The sequence below is a fragment of the Akebia trifoliata genome, chromosome 4, assembly GCF_017979445.1.
Source record: "Akebia trifoliata isolate Shusen 1 chromosome 4, ASM1797944v1, whole genome shotgun sequence".
NCBI classification, from domain to species: domain Eukaryota; kingdom Viridiplantae; phylum Streptophyta; class Magnoliopsida; order Ranunculales; family Lardizabalaceae; genus Akebia; species Akebia trifoliata.
In genome coordinates this window covers 20709644-20731211 of record NC_141378.1, presented here as the reverse complement: position 1 = coordinate 20731211, position 21568 = coordinate 20709644, and the positions used below count along the sequence as shown (strand labels likewise).

The window sequence follows — 21568 nt, the reverse complement described above, 5'->3', positions numbered from 1 at the left end:
TTTACTCCCTAATTCGAGATAGCTAGTCTCTTACACCAAAAAGATTTGGTACATATTTCTCATTAATTCTCAAAACTAAGATATATTTATAAATGTTTTTTTAAACTAATTAATCCTTATTAAATTCAAATTCAAATTATTCACAATTCAATTCCAATTAGAACTAATCCACTAATATATCGCATGCTACACTTCTTACCAACATGTAATGTGCAATTAAAAAAAAAATCATCCCCCAATTCATTAAAAAACATCTTATTTTGGTATGGGGTCCTACAAGAACAAATTGGCGTGTCAAATGAAAGACCTCTTTTTTAACCCCAAACTACGTTTGACGGATATTGTCAAATGTACGGCTGAGATGGGAAGAAAAAGAATAATTTACCTAGAGATCATTAGATGTTCTAAAGATTCCCAGAAATATCTTCCCTATTCATCCTCAAACATCGTTTGAGGTTTGAATACTATATACTATATATGAGAAAAAAGAAAGATAAAACCGAAATAAAACCTCAACCTTCCTCCTTAATTCATCAGACGTTAGTGTAAAAAAGGGTTCTTGAAGTTGCAGAGAAATCCATCATCCATGGCGACCTCACTGATCTCTTCTGTAACTATTCCTCCAACCTCATCCACAGTTACCATGAACGAGTCTGGAAATCGAGAAAATTTGGGCGCTGGGTTTAGTTTCTCCAAGACTTCTTTTATTTGTGGTGACGCCAAGAAGCTCTTCGCGACTCCCTCTTCGTCTCTTCTTAGTTTGAGAAGAAGAAAAGCAGTTCGGAAATTTCAGTCTCCCTCTGCCTCGAGTTCTTTCGATCACATCCCCAAACAGTTCAGAGAGGTGAATCTCAAAGATGGATGTGAGTCTCTAGGAAAAAAAATCTCTTCTTTGCTCCCGTTTTAATTTCAATTGACTTTTTTTTTTCCTTTATTGTTCTTGTTTTATTTTGCAATTTTGTCTATTGGGTTACTTTGATTTTTTATTTTTGGTGATAATTTCCCTTTTGGTGATTGATTCCTGTATTGGGGTTGAATAAATTTTAATGGGTTTGTTTGTTTCTTTCTCTCTTATTAGAATTTTTGAACTTTGTTTAGGATTTTTGGCATTTTATTGATAGAAAATAGATTGAAATCACACGCCTTTGCAGGGTGAGAAGGGGAAGTGCAAATTAAATCTGACTTTGTTGTTGTCAATTGAACTACTTGTATATAGTTTCTTTGCTTTGCTACTCACTAAATGATTAGTTCCCAATTTGTTTGGAAGAGTTTCTATATGATTTTTAGAATTTGTTAATCAATAATTAACACCCGACTCCCAACCCATTCGTTCATATGGGCTTTCTAATTTGGTTTGGCCCCCAAAACCCGGCATCTTAGTAAAATTGTTCCTTAGGTCCGGTTGATGGCAATTTCTGTTACTTGGTGTTGATCATCTACATATTCATGTTTAGTCTCTCTAGCTCCATAGCTAATTAACTTGTACACTCATGTGAATGATTCTAGTGCTATTGTAGTTTCCATTGTTTATGAATAAATGTTGATATCTCTCAATAGACCACCATTGCTTCACCGATTATAATTGTAGTGGGCTTTGATTTTGTATTTGCCTTAAAAAATGACACCCCATGCATCCTCCATAGATTTTTCCACATTAGGGTAGGAATGGATGACCCTAAAACATAGGGAGTCACAATTTTCTATTTATAATATTAAAAAACGATTTTCACTCTTTGTTGTTCATTATATGTTTTCAAGTGGAGTATGGAATTGGTGTGTCCTTTGTGTAGATAGAACAAACCCTGAAAAGGTAGATGATCTTGTTGTTCGATGCTTTTGAAATGTGTTTGGTACTAAGTGAAACATTCTCTGGACTTATGTTCCTTGTGCTCTTTGTCGGGAGTTTTGGAAAGTAAGAAATATGATTATTTTTTACAAAAAATGACCTTTTATCTCAAGTCATATGCTGTTTTAACAGATTCACTACTAATGTCATTCTAATTTTTGGATTAAATTAGGTAAGGGTTCTAAAAGCTTTCAATTCATTTCATTAAATTAAATGTAACACGACAAAACTAGATGGAGATATGAATTGAAACCCTGTTTGTGTAATAAAAAAGTAAAGACAAGTAAGGCAGTCGTGGAAGTTCAATAAGTGGACCTTAATTTTCTAGTTAATACAAAAAATTTCGGGACCTTGAATAAATTGGGAGCAGTTGGTGATGTTAGATCCCAAAAAATAAAGTGGTGCTTGGATGGTAAAATCGGAGAATAATAGAGTTAAAATTAAGTTTGAGGGATGTTCACCTGGGAATCTCAGTCAATCTGACTAAGGCAAGGAGTTGAGCTTATGAAGTTGAGAGATCTCATCTGGAAATCTAGATTGTTTATTACAATTGCTTTAATAGCATCTAATGGTTAGAAGCAATCTATGAATATTAATGGTTTGGCGTCAAGTGCGGGGAGTGTTCCTTGGAAATATTGTAGAGAAAATGAAAGATGTTGATGAAGGTGTCATTCTTTTCTTAATATGATATCTTAGAAATGCTAATGAGAGTACCAACTTGTAAGCGGGCGAATTTTTATAGGCAATAGTAGTCTTGAGTTTTCAACAATACTTGTTTGGAAAATGTCAATAAACAATTAAATCCATACTAATCTTCATTTGAGCAATATAAATCCTTAGTCATTCTCTATTCTCCCCCAAGAAAATACATACTTGTCCTTGATGTATATATAACTATTACACCTGGATTTTTTTTATTGGAATCCATAATGTAGCATGAACATGAATTCGATTTAGGGAATTCGAGTTCCAATCCTTCTTCGTACCCACCATGAGTTGGATTGGTAAGCAATCAAGCTTACAGTGAGTTAGTTGGTTTTAACTTGGTTGTTCTCAACTTGGTTTCTGGATAATATTCAATAAGAAATTAAAAATGAAAGACGAAATCACATCCATCCTAGAACAGATAACTTACCATTTTGCTAGTGAAAAGCTTCAAAAGAATCATAGATATACAAGAAAAAGAATGGATCTGAACCCTGAAGTCTTATGAGAGAATAGAGAGAATTACAAGCCCAAAATTGAAAAGCATGAAAAATGAAAGACTGTCTCATTTAGACCTCCCCACCCCTGTTTATAAATGTACATAGGTATGGAGTCACATGAAAATAGAAAAATGGAAAATATTGGATTGCCGATTGGATTGGTATTCGCCTTTATGTAGGTTATTGATCAGATCGGTAATATCTTCATAGGCTTCAATCTTCAAGTTATCTATCAGATTGGTAATAACTTATTCTTCAATTTTCAAGTTACCGATCAGTTCTATATCTTCACATTCTTCAATCTTCAAGTTACTGATTGGATCTATGCTAGTGTTATTCAATCGTCATGTTACCAATTGGGTCAGTAACTTCAAACTTCAAGCTCTTTCGTGTCTTCATGCATTTTTGACAAAATTTGTGGTTTTTAAGACAACTTCCAAAGAGCCATTTCTCACGTATGACAATTGTAAACTCGAATACATTGATATCTGGGGAGATTCTTATTAAATAGAGATGGGAACTACGAGTAGTTACATAATTGACTAACTACCCTAACCACATGATCTGATCCTAAATAAGATGAACCAATGCATCTCAATGTACCTTAATATACACTACCACATAACTAATATTCTAATACCTGATCACATTTATTGAATTGATGTTCTCAAAGAGGAGTTTCCACCATGCTAGTGATCATCATATGATCTCATTCAAGAGCATTCAATTGGATTGCGAGTCTTGACTATTACTCAATGGGAATTACCAAACCTTTAAGGTTGTTTCTATGAAAAAGAGTAAAATCTTGACTCTGAAGGATAAGACTGAAGTTGGATTTGTGGATTTTAATGGCCCATGGACTAAGGCACAAGATCATTGGGCTTCTACGACCTATGTCAAGAAAATCCACAAAGTCTAGTTGGAAACTAGCTATTGGAAGGTGGAGCCCACATTCTTCAAATTTTTTTTCCATCAAATTAGGAGAAAGGGTGCTGATGGGGGGATGTTAAAGTTTGAAGAGTAGAGATTTTTTTAGGCTTTTATTTTGGACTTATTTTTATCTTCTTGGGCTTATTTTCATGTTTCATTGGCCCATGGTCGTAGTATGCATGTTTGGGGGTGGTTTAGTAACTTTAGTATGTCTTTTTATTAAATTTATAATGGTTGAAAGTTTAGGTGAGAAAATGTTATGAAAATTAAAGAATTTTTGTAATTTATTTTTAACTTTAAGGGTAGCTTTAAGTCTTTTTTTCTTTAGGGTTTTGTTTTAGTATTTAAACACACATTTATGTTATCTTATCAGATTTTTTTAATATAATTTACAAAATTTCTGGTTTTCCTATCTTGAATGTTGGGTTATCATCTTGGTGGACAAAAATCATCAATATCTACCATTTTGCTTCTTGGTTTGCAGGTATTAATTTAATTTTCTTCTTTTTCTTCATCATTTTCCATAGATTTCTTTAATTTTCTGTTTCTAAACACTAGGTCAACCTTTACCAACATCTTTTAGAGTCCCTATACATAATAGAACCTATCAAATCCTTTCCAAAACCTACAATGTTGTTGCCTAGTCCCAACCAGTCCCAAAACCCTAACTGAATCGACTTAAGTTACTCTAAAAATCATTCATACTTGCTGTCCAAAAATCATCTCTGATGCCAAATAGGAAGCAAGACTATGAAACTAACTAAAATGATGATTATGACATTATGAAGAAATTACCAAGGATAAAGAATATTATAAACTTCTGGATACTACCACAGAAAATAAGAAAAGTCTAATAAATAACTAACTAATAATTCCAAACAATGTTTTAAGCCCCATCGGTCTGAATCTAAAATATTAAATTGAGGAATCTTATGGAAGGTAGAACTTCAACTAACCTAAGATATTAATCTAACAATATCTGAGAAGATATAGAAAATTATGGTTCCTAAGATTAAATCTAGGGTTGGAGTAAGGTTAGATTAATAAAAATAATGATATAGGATGGTCTAAGCTTGTTATAAATTATGGGGCAACAAGTAGGGATGATTTTTGGAGTGAGTTAGGTTGATTTGGCTAGGGTTTTCGGACTGGTTTGGGTTGGGCAGCGGTATGGTAGGTTTTATGAGAATATTTGATTGGTTTTATAATGTTTAGGGACTCTTAAAGATGTTTCTAAGGGCTGACCTAGTGTTTAGAAACAAAAATCAAAGAAACTTGTAGAAAATGATGGAGAAAAAGAAGAAAATTAGACTAATACCTGCAAACTAAGAAGAAAAATGAATGATATTGATGATTTTTTTCTACTAAGATGAATGCCCCAACATTCAAGATAGGAAAACTAGAAATTCTATAAATTGTATAGTTAAAATTAAGAGATGATTATTATTCGATTAATTAGCCCTAATTAGGCTATATAAGATTACATAAGATAAATAAAAAAAAGTGAAAAGACTAAAATACCCTACAGACTTATTTAACACTCCCCCTCAAGTTGGTGCGTGGATATCAACAATGCCCAACTTGGACAAGACATCTTCAAAGGAGGTTTTACTAACACCTTTAGTAAGAACATCAGCAAGTTGTTGAGAGGTAGGAACAAAGGGAGTACAAATCTGTCCAGAAGCTATCTTTTCTCTAATGAAATGACGATCAACTTCTATGTGCTTCGTTCTGTCATGCTGAACCGGATTTGCAGCTATGTTAATAGCTGATTTATTATCGCAATATAGTAAGAAGGGGACCGGCACAGAAAGACGTAAATCAGCTAGTAAGATTTTGAGCCACAACAATTCGCATACTCCAAGTGCCATGGCTCTGTATTCTGACTCAGCACTCGACCGAGAAACCACATCCTGCTTCTTACTACGCCAAGTTACCAAATTACCACCAACTTTAGTATAATACCCAGAAGTAGACCGTTTATCAGTCACTGAACCAGTATAATCTGCATCTGTCCATGCCTCAATGCGAAAATGACCATGATTGTTGAATAAAATACCTCGACCAGGACATCCCTTAAGGTATCTAAGAATACGATGAACAACAACAAGATGAGATGTTCGAGGCGAGTGCATAAACTGACTTACAACACTAACAGCATAGGCAATGTCAGGGCGAGTCATAGACAAGTAGATCAATTTTCCCACAAGACGCTGATATTGGCCAATATCTGACACACACTCCCCCTCAGAATCAGCCAACCTGTGATTCTACTCAATAGGAGTATCAGCTGGACGAGATCCAAGCTGACCGGAGGCACGGAGTAAGTCAAGAACATACTTACGCTGAGAAATAAATATACCAGACTGGGACCGTGCAACCTCAATACCCAGAAAATAACGAAGATGTCCCAGGTCCTTAATCTCAAATTGACGGCCTAAGTAAGTTTTGACCTCGGTGAGGCCATCGGCATCATCTCCAGTAAGAACAATATCATCCACATATACAATCAAAGCAATAGTTTTGCCTTGGGAGTGACGCAAAAACAAGGTGTGATCAGCAGAACTCTGATGGAAACCAAACTGATGCATGGCCTTAGTGAAGCGCTCAGACCAAGCACGAGGAGACTGCTTCAGACCATAAAGAGACCGGCGAAGACGGCAAACATGTGTAGGAGAAGCAGAAGGAAGAAACCCAGGAGGTTGGACCATATAGACTTCTTCCTGAAGATCACCATTGAGAAAAGCATTCTTGACATCTAACTGAAAAGAGGCCATCTTCGGATAGCAGCAACAGAAAGTAGAACGCGAATAGTGGTCATCTTGGCAACTGGAGCAAAAGTTTCCTGATAATCAATCCCATAAGTTTGAGCATAACCTTTGGCCACCAGACGGGCCTTATAACGAGCAATGGAACCATCCGGATTATGCTTAAGCGTGAATACCCAGCGATAACCCACAGCTTTCCTTCCAGGCGGAAGAGGCACAATTTCCCAAGTTTGAGTCTTTTCAAGAGCAGTCAACTCATCAATCATAGCGGCGCGCCACTCAGGATGAGCAATAGCATCTGCAACAGTAGTAGGAAGAGAAACAGCGGAAACAGAAGTAAGAAAACTCCGATATGAGGGTGATAGTGCAGAGTCAGATATATAATTGGAAATGGGATAAGTACAAGTGCGCTTACCCTTACGAGTGGCAATAGGAAGATCATCACAGGGAACAGACGAAGGCGGAGCTGGAGGCGAAGAGGCGAGCTGGTCGGACATAGAAGTGATGGTAGTATCACGTGGACGTTGAGAGTAAACCTGCAATGGAGGAGAGGACGAACTGACAGGGGGTGGAGAGGAACAGGCAGAGGAAGGGGAAATAAAGAAGGAAAATGATCATCAGGTGAATCCAAAGGAAACCACTCAGATTGAATGCCAACGGACCCATTATAATGAGTATGCTCAAAAAAAGAAACATCTCGAGAAATGAAACGTCGTCGAGAAGGAGGATGGTAACAACGGCATCCTTTCTGGGTAGAGGAATAACCTAGAAAGATACATTTGACGGCTTTAGGGTCAAGTTTAGAACGATTTTGGTCAAGAATTTGAACAAAACAGACACACCCAAAAACACGCGGAGGAAGTGGAAACACGGGACGATCTGGAGAGAGCTTAGAGAGAGGTATGACAAACTGAAGAACACTGGAGGGGGTCCGATTAATAAGGTAAACAGCAGTAAGAACTGCATCAGCCCAATAGGATTGGGGCACGTTCATGCCAATCGAAATAGCACGGGCTAACTCTAGAATATGACGATTTTTTCTTTCGGATCGGCCGTTCTGCTGAGGGGTCTTAACATTGGACATTTGATGCTCAATGCCAGACTCTAAACAAAGTTTCAAGACCTCACTATAGGTGTACTCAGTACCATGATCAGAACGGAAGGTCCTGATGGTACGACCAAATTGGGTTTGAACCATAGTAAGAAATTGCTTGAAGATCCCATAAACCTCATTCTTGTGTTTCATAAGATAAACCCAAGTGGTGCGACTGTAATCATCAATGAACAAAACAAAATAACGAAAACCAAGAGTAGATGTGACAGGGGAAGGACCCCACACATCAGAATGAATTAAGTCAAACATAGCAGGTGTAGTAGGATTCATACTAATAGGATAAGAAGAACGCACATGTTTAGCTAATTGACAAGTTTCACAAGAAAAATCAAGCACATTGTTATTATTAAATAAATTAGGGAACATGTGTTTCAAATATCCAAAAGAAATATGGCCTAAGCGTAAATGCCAACGCATTACAAGAGCCTTATTAGATTGACTACTAAAACTACTAAGCTGAAGAGCGGAATGGGTGCTAGGGGAACCGGGAACATCCAGGAGATACAATCCATTCACTTCATGTCCAGTGCCAATTGTCTTCTTCGACTCCAGATCCTGAAAGACACAATGAGAAGAATAAAAGGTTACACTGCAGTTCAAATTTTTAGTAAGACTACTAACGGATACCAGGTTAGTAGTAAGTTGAGGAACATGCAGTGTTTTAGTTAAGGATAAAGAGGATGTAACAGGTAAAAGACCTTGACTAGCTATGGAAGACAAAGACAAAGAACCATCAGCTAGGCGAACCTTGCGATGACCAGAGCAAACACTATAGGTTTGAAATAGGGAGAACATACCGGTCATGTTATCTGAGGTACCAGAATCAATGATCCAAGGTGAGGAAGTGGTGGAAACACTGTTTGCAGATGCAAAGGTACCTGAGTGTACGAAGGTAGAAACCGGCTGAGATGAAGTCTCTATCTGATTGAAGAATTTTCTGAACTTGTCAAGCTCTACTTGAGATAGAGATACTGAGTCTGATGAGGATGTAGTAACTGAAAGAGGTGCTGAATCAGTAGTCGACTGAGAAACTATATGAGCTGAAGATCGTTGAGACTGTTTACGTTGCTGATTAGGATGACCATGAAGTGCATAACATCGAGCCTTCACATGACCTAACTTTCCACAATAATCACACTTATGTCGTTGACGGGTAGGCATAGACCCACTGGGGGGTTGTGGAGAAGATAGACGAGTAAGCATAGCCGAATGATCCCCTGAAGAATGAGGTAGGACAGCTGCACGACGACTCTCATCCGCTAAGACATATGAATAAGCAGTCTGAAGCGATGGAAAATGATCCATACCCAATAAATGAACTCGCGCATACTCAAATTCGTCCCGGAGACTCGCTAGAAACTGAAAAACCCGATTCTTATCCAGAATTGACGAATATAATGTCTCATCAAGAGGGTCTTTCCAAACATAGGATGAGGAATAGAAAGTCAGCTCTTCCCACCGAGCACGTAGCTGTGAGATATAAGTGGTAACTGAAGAGTCTCCTTGGGAAATACGAGAAATCTCACGCTCCAAATTAAAGATCCTAACATTATTTTGACGTTGTGAGTAAATACTCTTTACGAAATCCCATATCTGTTTTGCTGTCGAGGAAAACATAAAACCAGCCGCAATGTGTGGTTGCATAGAAGTAACCAACCAAGAACGGACCATAGAATCATTAGCAAATCAATGGGAGTAAGAACTGTCAGTCTGTGCAGGTTGTTTGTCTGTCCCAGTGAGGTAACCGATTTTCCCTTTTCCACCAATGAACATTTCAACTGATCGTGCCCAAAGGAGATAATTAGGACCATCTAATTTTACGGTAGTGATCTGAATACCTGGAAAATCGGTTGAGTGAGAAAGAGAACCACTCGATCCATTACTATTACCAGTGATCGAGGAGGAGGATGTCTCAGAGGCCATCAAAGAATCCGAGTACTCTGTTGTGATCCCAAGACTCATAACAGCAAACTGCTGTGTCGCACAGGTCAGGGCAGTCACCTAATGGTGTCGCCTGCTAAAAAAAACTAACTCCTGCTGTGATCGAACAAGAAGAAGGAGCCCAAACAGCAACCTACTGGTGTCGCACAAGGCAGAGCATCGCCTGCTGTGGTAAAAAAAGCCTAGATGGCTACCCACAAGGGTCGTACAGGCCCCTGCTGTGATCGCAAGGTTCTGGCAGCTACCAACCAGCGTCGTGTGAGGCAGAGCAACCTCTACTGGTGTTGTCTGCTCAGAAACTATCGCCTGTTGTGATCGTAGAGGTCGAACCGAGTTGGTTAGGTAGTCGTAAGTCTCAAAGACAGCCACTGTGGGTGTCGAAAATCTTATACGAGACCACTAGAGATGTCATAAGTCCTCAACAGCATCACTGCTGTGAATACAGCCTGATCGCAGGCTCTAAATAACTGTTATCTCCCTATCGCATGATGCGATTAGGGTATGTTGCGACTGAGAACCCCCGTAGGGGTGATCTGAATCGAAGATGAGAAGTATCGGTGCTGTTTTTGATGAAAAACTTGTCAATGGAGTTATCGCAGAAGGAGTAGAGGTCGAGAGTTCGCTCTGATACCAAGTTAAAATTAAGAGAGGATTATTATTCGATTAATTAGCCCTAATTAGGCTATATAAGATTACATAAGATAAATAAAAAAGTGAAAAGACTAAAATACCCTACAACTTATTTAACATGTATTAAAAAAAAAGTCTTGATAAAATAACATAAAGGTGTATTTAAATATTAAAACAAAATCCTAAAGAGAAAAAGACCTAAGTTACCCTTAAGTTAATACAAAAAATTTCTAATTTTCTTAATTTTCTCTCTCCTAAATCTTCAACCATTATAAACTTAATAAAAAAAACATTAAATTTACTGAACTACCCTCAAACATCTATATGACCATGGGCCAATAAAACATGTAAATATGCCCCAAAACATAAAATAATTCCAAAATAAAATCCTAAAAAAAAAAAATCTCTACTCTTCAAACTTTGATGTCCCCATCAATTCTCCTCGGATGGGAAGATTCTCCACTGGCGAAATAAAATGGTTGTAATACACCAACAGATCAGGTCCCTATAATCTACATGCAATCTGATCTTGACTTGCTTATAAACCAATGCATCCTCTACGCTCCAATATATATATCAAACCAGATAAATGATTGTTGGACACTTATTTTCTGACAAGAATTGAAGCTGGCACTTTGAAATGCTCCATGGATAATGTAACTCATTGGTTTGTCCAAAATATTATCTACCTTTTCTTTTCCATTGGATAAAACCTATGTAAGAGGTATAGGATGTAGCGAATCAACAATTTCCTTTTTCGGTTCAGATTTTTCAAACATAGATTCTTCTTCAAAGATCCAATAATGATGCCTCACATGCATCAATCTCACTCTCGTTGAAACCAGGTTCATAAATTTCTTCATCGATTTTTTCATTACTCGCCTTGAGTTTAGGCTCATGTACTTTAATCACATGCTTCATTATCCTAGTTTGAGCACTCTGGTTTATAGTGTCCAAGACGATTGCACTTGCAACATAAGTTTTGTTGCATGGGCACTTCATCCCGTTCATGTAGTTGTTTGCGTTCTTCGCTTTCCTTTATAATACGGTCACGAACACAATAGAAATCTGCCCGAGAGGCTTGTTTGACGTAAGTTTGACAACATAGTTGTTAGTTCCTCTAAGAACGTGTATGTTGGGTCCATTTTCTCTCAACATGATCTACTAATTTTTTTTGTTACCTGAACCTAGGCTCCGATATTAATTTGATGCAGGACAAAGAGAGAATGAATGATGTTTTTTTTTGACAGAAGTTTCTGTTTTCTTATTCTAAATGTTGTTACATTCAACGTGGTGATGCTATGAAATCATTGGGGTGATTCTAAGGTAAATCTACCATGTTTTTCTCTTTAATCTTCTTTTTAGTCCTATCTTCGTCAATCCAAATTTTTTATATTATTTTTGTTTATATGTGACGAATCAATCTATTCAAACCCTTCTTGAATCTTGTTAGAATTCTTGAATTTTGATTTTTGAACCTTGAATTCTTGAAATCCTTTTCTCACAACCCTTGATCCTTAACCTATAAACCTGGGCCTTAACCCTTTCCTTTATCCTATTGAAAATATTACAATTGCAAAACTTTATATTTTACCTTTCAACATATAGCCATTGGGATTGTGATTGTAATTGCAAAACATCAAAATTTAACCCCACAACTCAAATTCTTTTGGGTTTACCCTATCATAGCTCAAATCCTTGGCCCAATCCCAAACCAGATTCCTGAATCCCCATATTTCATTTTCTTCCCTCATCTTCCTACATCAGGTGCTTGGAGAGGTAATATTCCGACTGTGAATGTTGGATGCAACCCATCAATAGAAAAGGTTGTTATGCGATACGCTTAGTGTTAACTTCACAATGGTGATTTGGTGAGGCCATAAACGACAATTTGGTGAAGACACGATAAAATTCTGCAACAATAGTGGTGCGCCTTGGGACTTTCCTTTGATAATGAAGACCATCTTTGGCAGCCATTTCAATCTGAGAAGTGGAGAAGAGAGAAATTCATGTTCTACTCTCATGTAAAGTACACTACAAACCTTGAATTTAGATCAACGGTGGCATGGTAGTGGCAATGATAATAAACATGGTGAAAATGATCATGGCAAAGATTAGACCTTGATCCCACCTTTGGCAGTGAAAAACAAAGGCCTTGTGTCCAAATGGATTGCTTGGTATTTTGAATAAGAAGTTTGAGGATTTGGTAACATCTTTGATGGTCCGTGCCTATAAAATGTTTGATGAAATATCCAAATGGCTGAAGAAATGGGTGATGTTTTGCCTGCAGTACTTCCACCACCGGTGGAGGAGTGGCGTTTCAAGTTTGGTTGTCAATAAAGACCTGCTCTAATACCATGATAACTTTTAAGTTTAAGTGGAATATCTGAATACATTGATCTCCGGTGAGATTCTTATTAAATAGAGAAGGCAACTACAAATAGTTACATATCTGACTAACTATCCTAACCTCATGATCTGATCCTAAATAAGATGAGCCGGTGCATCTCAATGTGCCTTAATACATTACAACATAACTAATACTTTAATAACAATAAGTTGAAGGATCGCCCAAGTTTTAGGTTTTATGTTTTTGATTCAGTAAGTAGAGGTCTTTAAAATTGCTAGGACTTATCTACCTTTAAATTTGGATCATGTAATCAGCATTTATATTTACCTTTATCATTTTGATTTCCTTTAAATTTCTTTACAACAACTAGAATTGTTTAGTTTCTCCTGGAAACTTTTTTCTAAGTTTCTCTTTTATAGTGATGGACAATTACAAAAATGTACCCAAACACCTTTATGGCCTTACGCCTTCACAAATGGACATGTTCATGACAGAAGATAACCCCGTCAGAAGACAATCAGAAAAAGTCACAGAGGTATTCTTTGTTTTTTTTTTTCCTTTTTGTTTTACATTGCAGTCGTGTTGTCTTTATTTTTAATCTTCTAGGAAAAATTCGCTATTCCCATGACACAATTATAAACTGTGACAGGAAAGCATTGCGTCTGCCACTAATTATATAAATCATGGGGGAATGTGGAGCCAATCAGGAATGAAGGATTCAGGTCCATCAAGGTATAGTATGAGTGTAAGCATGTACCGTGGAGGGGCCCGAGGATTTGGAAGACCCAGAAGTGCTCCTCCAGATTTGCCTTCTTTACTCTTGGATGCCCGGATTTGCTTTCTAGGCATGTCTGTAAGACACTACACTCGATCTTGTTTGATTCTATTATTCACAACTTAGATTTTTCTTTTTGATAACCTACTGCTTTAGATTTTTCTGGTTTCTCTCGTCACATTTGTATACTTTGATCTGTCATTTTAAACTTTTTTGTTTCTGGTTTACAACAGATTGTTCCGGCAGTAACAGAGCTTCTTGTTGCTCAGCTTATGTGGTTGGATTATGATAATCCTTCCAAGCCTATATATTTATATATTAATTCATCTGGGACACAGGTAAGTCTACGATAGATATATGGGACATGTTTTGCAGCCCACATTAGGGAGAAATTTGTCTCATATGGGTTAAAAGTTTTGGATTGGGCTGGTTTTTTTTGTGAGGATGATCTTTATGGTGAGGAGAGCATCCTCACAAAAAATCAGCCCAATCTGAAACTTATAACTTCATCAAAAGTGATTTACAAGTTGAAGAATTGTAGACCGTTGATTTTTACCATTAATTTGTAAACCACTTTTGATGGGGTTAGAAGTTTCAGAATGGGCTATTTTCTGAAACTTTTAACCCATATAAAACAAATTTTGGTTCCCGACGTTGGTTCCCTAATGTTGGCTGCCGAACCTGACCCTATATATACACATGTAGATACATACATACATACATGTTAAGGAAATATTTCCTCCTTAGCCGGCAGCATTACTTCCAGAGTTGAATTCCTCTCTTTATATGCCAGAATGAGAAGATGGAGACTGTTGGATCTGAAACTGAGGCATATGCAATCGCTGACACCTTGTCTGTAAGAAATCTCATTTGATTCTATGGGGTTATAACTGCTTTTAATTTCATCAATCAACCCGCATTAATGTCATCTGTTTTCTTCATATTAAGTACTGCAAATCCAAAATCTACACGGTGAATTGCGGCATGGCATATGGTCAAGCAGCAATGTTGTTATCACTTGGAGCCAAGGGTTTCCGTGCTGTACAGCCGAATGCATCGAGTATGTTTCATCTTCATTTCAACAAATATAATTTCTTTTTGAAGAAACGTCCGGTGTCCCCTACCCGAGGAGCATTTATTATCAGCAGGCCACCTATTGTATGGAAAGCATAACCGTAGATCAGATCAACCAGACAGATCTTAAGACCCGACCTTTTTAACCATGTCGTTTCAAATAATCGGTACTCTAGATCAGGGTTACCCAATTCATTGGAAAGGAACCGAACTGCAAACTGGTTTGGACCAAACCACTTTGCGGTACGGTTGGCTGTTGGTTGGTGAAATGAAGCAAACCAAAGCAACTGTATATTTTATCTTATTTTTTTACTTCCCCCTCCACAAGTTTGATAATATTTAAGATATCCCCCTAAAATTTTAAAACAATAGCATGCCCCTTTGACCTTGGTCTTTTTTAATAGACTTTTGCAAAATGACCAAATCTTCAACTCATAAATTAAAAAAGCTTGATTGTTTTTCTTCCCAAAATCTGCCATCTTCAATCTCTTTCTTACCTTACTCATCACTTCAACCTTTAAATGCCCCTCATCTCTGGCTACCCCTATGGATTGGGTTCATTCTTGAGTGGCGAACCGGGAACCGAATTCGAACTGAGCAAACCCACGAATCAGGTAACATAGCTCTAGATTACCATTAAGATACTCCTGTAAGTCTGAATTTTGGGCTATATGCCCTAAAGGTGCTTTCTGAGCAGTTTGGAACGAACTGTAAGACGACCACATATCAAGTAAGTGTGAGGTATGGATGGCTTCTGATCATTTTAATATTGAATTGCAGCAAAATTATATTTGCCAAAAGTTGATAGGTCAAGCGGGGCAGTGATCGATATGTGGATCAAGGTACTCTCTCTGACTTTTTTGATTGTTTTCTCGACTGTTTCCTGAGTTCTCTTTCTTTTTAGGCCAAAGAGTTAGATGCAACCACAGATTACTACATTGAGCTATTAGCTAAAGGAACTGGGAAATCAAAGGAGGAAATCGCAAAAGACGTCCAGCGTCCCAAGTATCTCCAAGCACAAGAAGCCATTGAATATGGAATTGTTGACAAGATAATCAACTCTAGAGATGTTGCGTTTGAGAAACGGGTAAGGCTTCCTTTCAATGTCTTCAGTTACTTTGAAAAGCTTAAATGTCTTCCTTGTCTTTTACTATTATTTGTAATGTGTTCTTACCAGGACTATGAGGACATTCTTGCTCAATCTAGAGCCATGCGAAAAGGAGCAGGGGGACCACAAGCTGCTCCCGCTGGACTTAGGTAGACAAAATGCATTAAGTATATCATGACAATATCTGTGAAAAATGGTAGATGTATTTTGTTCTATATACCATGTTGTGGATGTTGCTTTTCGCTACTGCGAACACTAAGTTAAAGGTATATTTAATCAGATTGTTTGGTTTATCGCCATTATGTGATAATGCATGAATTGATGTGGGTTTCTTGAGTACAGGAACAAACAACAAAATTGTGATTCATATGTGTTCTTCCTGCTATAGAAAATTTGTCTACCATCCATTAGTAGTCTTTTCTGGCTGCTTTGTCCTAGGAGTTGTCTGCTCATCTCGGTGTCGTAGGAGCACATGAACACACTCTTAGACTCGGTTATCCTTGCCTGTTATGTTGGTGTTTCATAGTCTTTTAAGATTGGAAAATCCCCATTAATGGAGACTCATGTGCCATGTAATTGATAGGTAGGAGTTCATGGAAGGCTTAAGTGAAAAGTGAAACAATACAAAACTTCCGTAGGGTTGGGGCTTCCCAATCCCAAAATGGCCTACGACATAAAAAAAAAATAAAAATAAAACAAAACTTCGGATTTCAAATGCTTCAGTTTGTATTTGGGTTCCTCATGTACCATGAACTGGAATCTAAATACCATACCAATGTTGGATCTTATTCTTTCAAGTGTGAGATCTTTCAAATTGAAAATTGACCCTACAAATATTTGATACACATTGAGTGCCTGTCATCTGAATACAAAATCTATTTGGATCTTATTGCATTGACAAAAACCGACCTTACAAATATCTGATACACATCGAGTGCCTGTTAGAGTTATCCCACAAAACAATAATTTTTGTGTGAAAAATAATAATAATAACTGAGGGAATTTTTTTTGTCATCTCAAATTGAGGTGATTGGATTTGCACCCTTGGATACAAAATAGAGGTCTTAGTGAATGGGTTTCTTCCATCCTATTCATCGGTTCAACTTGGAAAGTAATACCATAGTTTTAAGTTTGCGAACTAAACAAATAAAAAATTGCTGGTTTGTCGAATCACCCTTCCATCATCTTCTTCTGATCTAATATCTTTTGCGACAACGTTAGCAAAATATATTTTCAGAAGCCATCAAAAGTTCATAGGAAACATGATTGGAAATGAGAAAAACTTACAAGGGAAAGAAAGGATATTCTTTATTAGTTTTTCAGTGAAATCAACGCGAAGAGCCCCAAAAATCAGTCTATGATAGACCTTCAACACTAGTTCTTGCAGTTTAGACCTCAAATGAAACTCCACTTGATATATATTGTGCTGTGTAACTCTTAACACAAAAATAATGAATGACATATCTGCAGTGTGTGCTTATGAAGTCCAACTCATTAGCTCTCAATAAATTGAGTTTTAACCTAAAAAAGAATGATGAAAAATGATTACCTAAATCTTCCAACTAATAATATAACAATTAGAAGGAGATAACTTGAGAGTGAACAAATTAATAATAGCTCGAGTTGGGTGATCACGTCAATCTTGTGGTTACAATAGATCCTTCAACATTTATTTAGAGACCGACTAGTTGCACATCACCGACTACTAATTGCACTCCATCACTTAAAATATTTCCTTTGCACTCCATTTGGATGATTGCCCTCAAAATAAAAATTATATATATATACACCGTTGGTCCAATAATTTTTGTAAAAAATACTTGATCATATAACAAGTATGCTTATAATTTCCATGAGCAGAGAAGACCAAGTCACGAGAAAGTGAGTAATCCTAAGTCTTAATGTTATCAATAATGAATTACAATTAATAGGTTAAAATAGAGATTATAAAGGAAAAAAATATATATATTTTAAGGTTGGCATGCAACCAACTACTTAGTGGTGTGCAACTAGTCGGTCCTTTTATTTATTTTTTATTTTGATTATTTAGTTGAAAAAGTTTATTAATTGGACGATTTAGTTTGGTTCCAAAGTAAAAGTTAATAGTGCAATAAATAATATTTCCTAAAGTTATTGATGGGAATGATGTTTTTAATGACCACCTTCGCCCTGTGAACTCTCTTACCTTCCCAGCTTATGCCGATCAAAAGAGAAAAAAACTCTCTCACCTCAGTCTCTAGTGGCCCTGTCACCACCTCTGTACAAACAAGTGTCAAAAAGAGAAGAAAGGTTTATAATTGGCTGTGATTAGTTGATGAAAGCTACTTTTCAACCCTTAAGCCTTTACATTCATCATCAATATGTCAAATGTTTGGTATATTTGAACACGTTTATGACTTACAAAATATATAATTTATTATTATTGCTTCGAAGGGGAAGCTCTTGATATATAATAAGATATAACAATCAATAGAATTATGCCTTATTACTTAACTCCATGACTCTTTACATGCCACATGTTCTATTCGTTTGGGCCCATTAACCTATGACTATCTCTGCACATGAGACCCTCGATACTACTAATAATAATAATAATAAGAGTCGTGATGAATGCATTTTTTGGTATGTGGCTGATGTGGTAAGGGTAGATGACCATAGATGTTTTTTTCGGGATACATAAGAAAAAGATTTGCGGTTCGGTGACTTTGTCATGTCAACCATGTACTAAAAACTGCGTGCATTCATCATTATTCTAATAATAAACATAATTGCGATTCAAAACGATTCTCATTCTTAAAGAAAAATATATTGTCTATGTGACACATGTTTGTTGGGAAACAAAAACATTGGACTTGTGCCATACACTCCTACCAAAACATGCCACGCACACATCGTTCCTCTGCTATAGATCCAAACTCTAATAATAATAATACATGGATCTAAAGGCTGTAATCACAAATCAGGTCATTTTTGTGTCACTCCAATATTGTTAACGTAATTATGAATGAGTTGGATCAGAAATTTTGCCAAGTGGTATGCAAAGGAGATGTGGAGTTGGATAACTATCGGATTTCATGTTGTACAGGATCAAGATAAGTCTCCTAATTAAAATGGGAACTATATTTTCCCAAAGGTCTATCAAATGCGCATAATTTATATTAATAGCTCAAGCCTCAAACATTTTTAAGTCAAAATGTGATTTATTTAATTCAACTAAGTAGGAACTTCAAATTCGGAGAATTTTAAGTGTCACGTTCACTTCGAATATTCAAAGAGGAAAAATAATGATAATATTCATTTTCTGAAATAATGTATTTAAAAATATTTCTTTTGAAATTTGAACTAATTAATTGTTATTATTTAAAAAAACATTAAAATAACAACATTATTTGAAGACATTTTTCTTGTATAATAACGAAGTGATAAGACCATTATAAACAATAAAATATCCATATAACCTTTGTCTTTTCGACAACGTGAGCGAGTGGAATTTCTAATGGAGGCTCAGATGCAGCGATATAAGTTCGATCTCTCTGTCTTTGTTGAAATCAGAGATCCCGATTACCTTACCTCATGGAGGGAGAGAGTCCTTATCAATCCCCAATTTATTAAAAAAAGCTCTTGTGAGATGGGTTTTCCACTTTCTATCACGATGTGTGTTAATTAGTGTTGTCCTTGGGATCCCATATCCAAAAAGTGATTATATAGGATGCTTTCTAGCGGATCTTCTTTCCTGTTTTTTATCGATAAGTCTGTTTTTAATGAATTTAGTAACTCAATATTGGAGGGATATGAACCCAAGTCTCCAGTATCATCATCTAAAGACTTTACTAACTAAGTTAACTGACAATGTTGTAAGGTCATAAACCTTGTGTCAATGCTGGGAAGTCGAACGGGAAAGAAAGAGGGACCTCAAATTCCACCAATAGAATGCCAATATCAATCAAACAATTAGTAATAAAGAAAGTTGATTAGTGATGAAAGTGGAAAACCCATATCTTGGGTATCAACTTCACAAACTTAAATAACATTGTGACATTAATATCTAAAACTCATTCTATTCTTCAGAAAATAGCAAGATTTTATTGTTCAATAATCACAACACCATTTATTTGATGAAATAGTATATTTATTTTAACACGAATATAGGATTTAGTTATGACTGAGCTATCGAAACATGGGTTGAAGATTGTAAAATTCTTATTTTGGCACACTTCTCATTGTAATTAAATTGGGGAATAAATTTATTGTTTTATAAAGAAAAATGTTTTAATCCTCTACTAGAATTAAAATTTAAAAAATATGTACTATTTTATAAAACAGAAAATTTTCCCCAATTTAATAAAATGAAGAAATGGCGAATTTCATAATTTTTCCATCTTTTTTAAAATTTCTCCTTTAATTATTGTTATTTTTAAAATGAGACGTTATTTACTGGGATAAAACGAAACAACCTTACGTGCTTCAAATCTAATAGAGTTTCTTGTTGAGTTGAGCCAATTTGAAAATTAGTGAATTAACTCGGACAAACTTCGAGTCTCTATATGCCCCTCCACAGAAATGTGTGTGCCGCCCCAAAGAGATAGAGTCTCACCAAGGTGGGGATATTTCCTGTTGTAACATGTGACTAGGTGCACTACATGAAAATTGAAAATTTTGATTTGCCAAACCCTACAAATTTTAGAAATCAAAGTTGAAAATTTTTATGTTCCCCAATTCGACGGCTTAGAACCATCAAATTTCTCCATTAATTTGATAGTTTTGGTTTGTCGAAAAAAAATTGACAATAAAAAATTCAATAGTCTTGGGCCGTCAAATATATGTTTTTTTTCATGTTTTGGTGGGAAGTTGCGTGCGGCCCTAGAGAGATAAGTCTCACCAAAGGTGGGCATACTCCTTAGGTTTCCCAAAATAAAAAAATAAACTCAAAATATTAATTTTATAAATATTATTAACCAACCAACTACTCCCAAAACCAACTTGTTTGAGTTGGGGCGAACTATGAATATAAGAGAGTCACGAGGATTAACAAGGGTATTATACATCCGAGAGTGGAGGAAAATATACACCCAACACTCTCTGTCACTAAGGGTGAAAAGAATCGATGCCATGACTATAGGAACCTAATGCTTTGATACCATGTTAATCAACCAACTACTCCAAAGGATTGGTATGTTGGAGAGGGGGTGAACTATAAATATAAGAGGGTTATGAACATGGGCGGATTTAGAGTGGGGGCTATAGGGGCACTTGTCCACACAAGAGTTTTCAAATTCTATAAATTAATGTGCTATTGCGACAGATTTTAACGGTGGATAAAGAAATCTGTCATTATTGCCCCTACAATCTATTTTTTCTACTCATAGTTGCCCTCACAACTATTTTTTTCACTCTTAATTGTCTCCACAAATTTTTTTTCTACTCTTGATTGCCCCATATGAGCAAAATCCTAACTCCGCCCCTGATCACGAGGCTAAATAAGGGTATTACACACATAAGAGTGGAGGAAAAGTATACACTCAACAAATATTAAAAAATAATTTTTAATATTTTAAAACACAAAAATATTTAATTTTTATTCTCCACCAAAATCTATATATTGGCTTCCCCCCAATGTTTATCGTCCACAAAGAGTTGTTTAGAATCTATCTCGCCAATACTTAAAGAAATAATTTCAATTTTATTCCCTTTCACTCATTCCTTTCCTAAAATATATACCCCTTCAATTTTATTTTATTTTATTCTTTTCTCCTTTTCAATAATGTCCCTCCAATTTTATTATTTTTAACTTTCTACCCTTTTTCCAATAATATACCTATAACTTTAT

General features: G+C 36.1%; 1 protein-coding gene across 1 annotated transcript; it reads left to right on the top strand.

Annotated features, from left to right (window-relative positions):
- The first annotated feature begins 497 nt into the window (after positions 1–497).
- Positions 498–16034, top strand: CLPR1 (CLP protease proteolytic subunit 1). The gene is made up of 9 exons (XM_086440352.1): positions 498–863; positions 13204–13319; positions 13434–13637; positions 13793–13897; positions 14353–14415; positions 14508–14619; positions 15414–15475; positions 15538–15720; positions 15811–16034. The coding sequence occupies exons 1-9, from the start codon at positions 587–589 to the stop codon at positions 15892–15894; spliced, it is 1206 nt and encodes a 401-aa protein (XP_086296478.1). The 5' UTR covers positions 498–586; the 3' UTR covers positions 15895–16034.
- The last annotated feature ends 5534 nt before the right edge of the window (positions 16035–21568 follow it).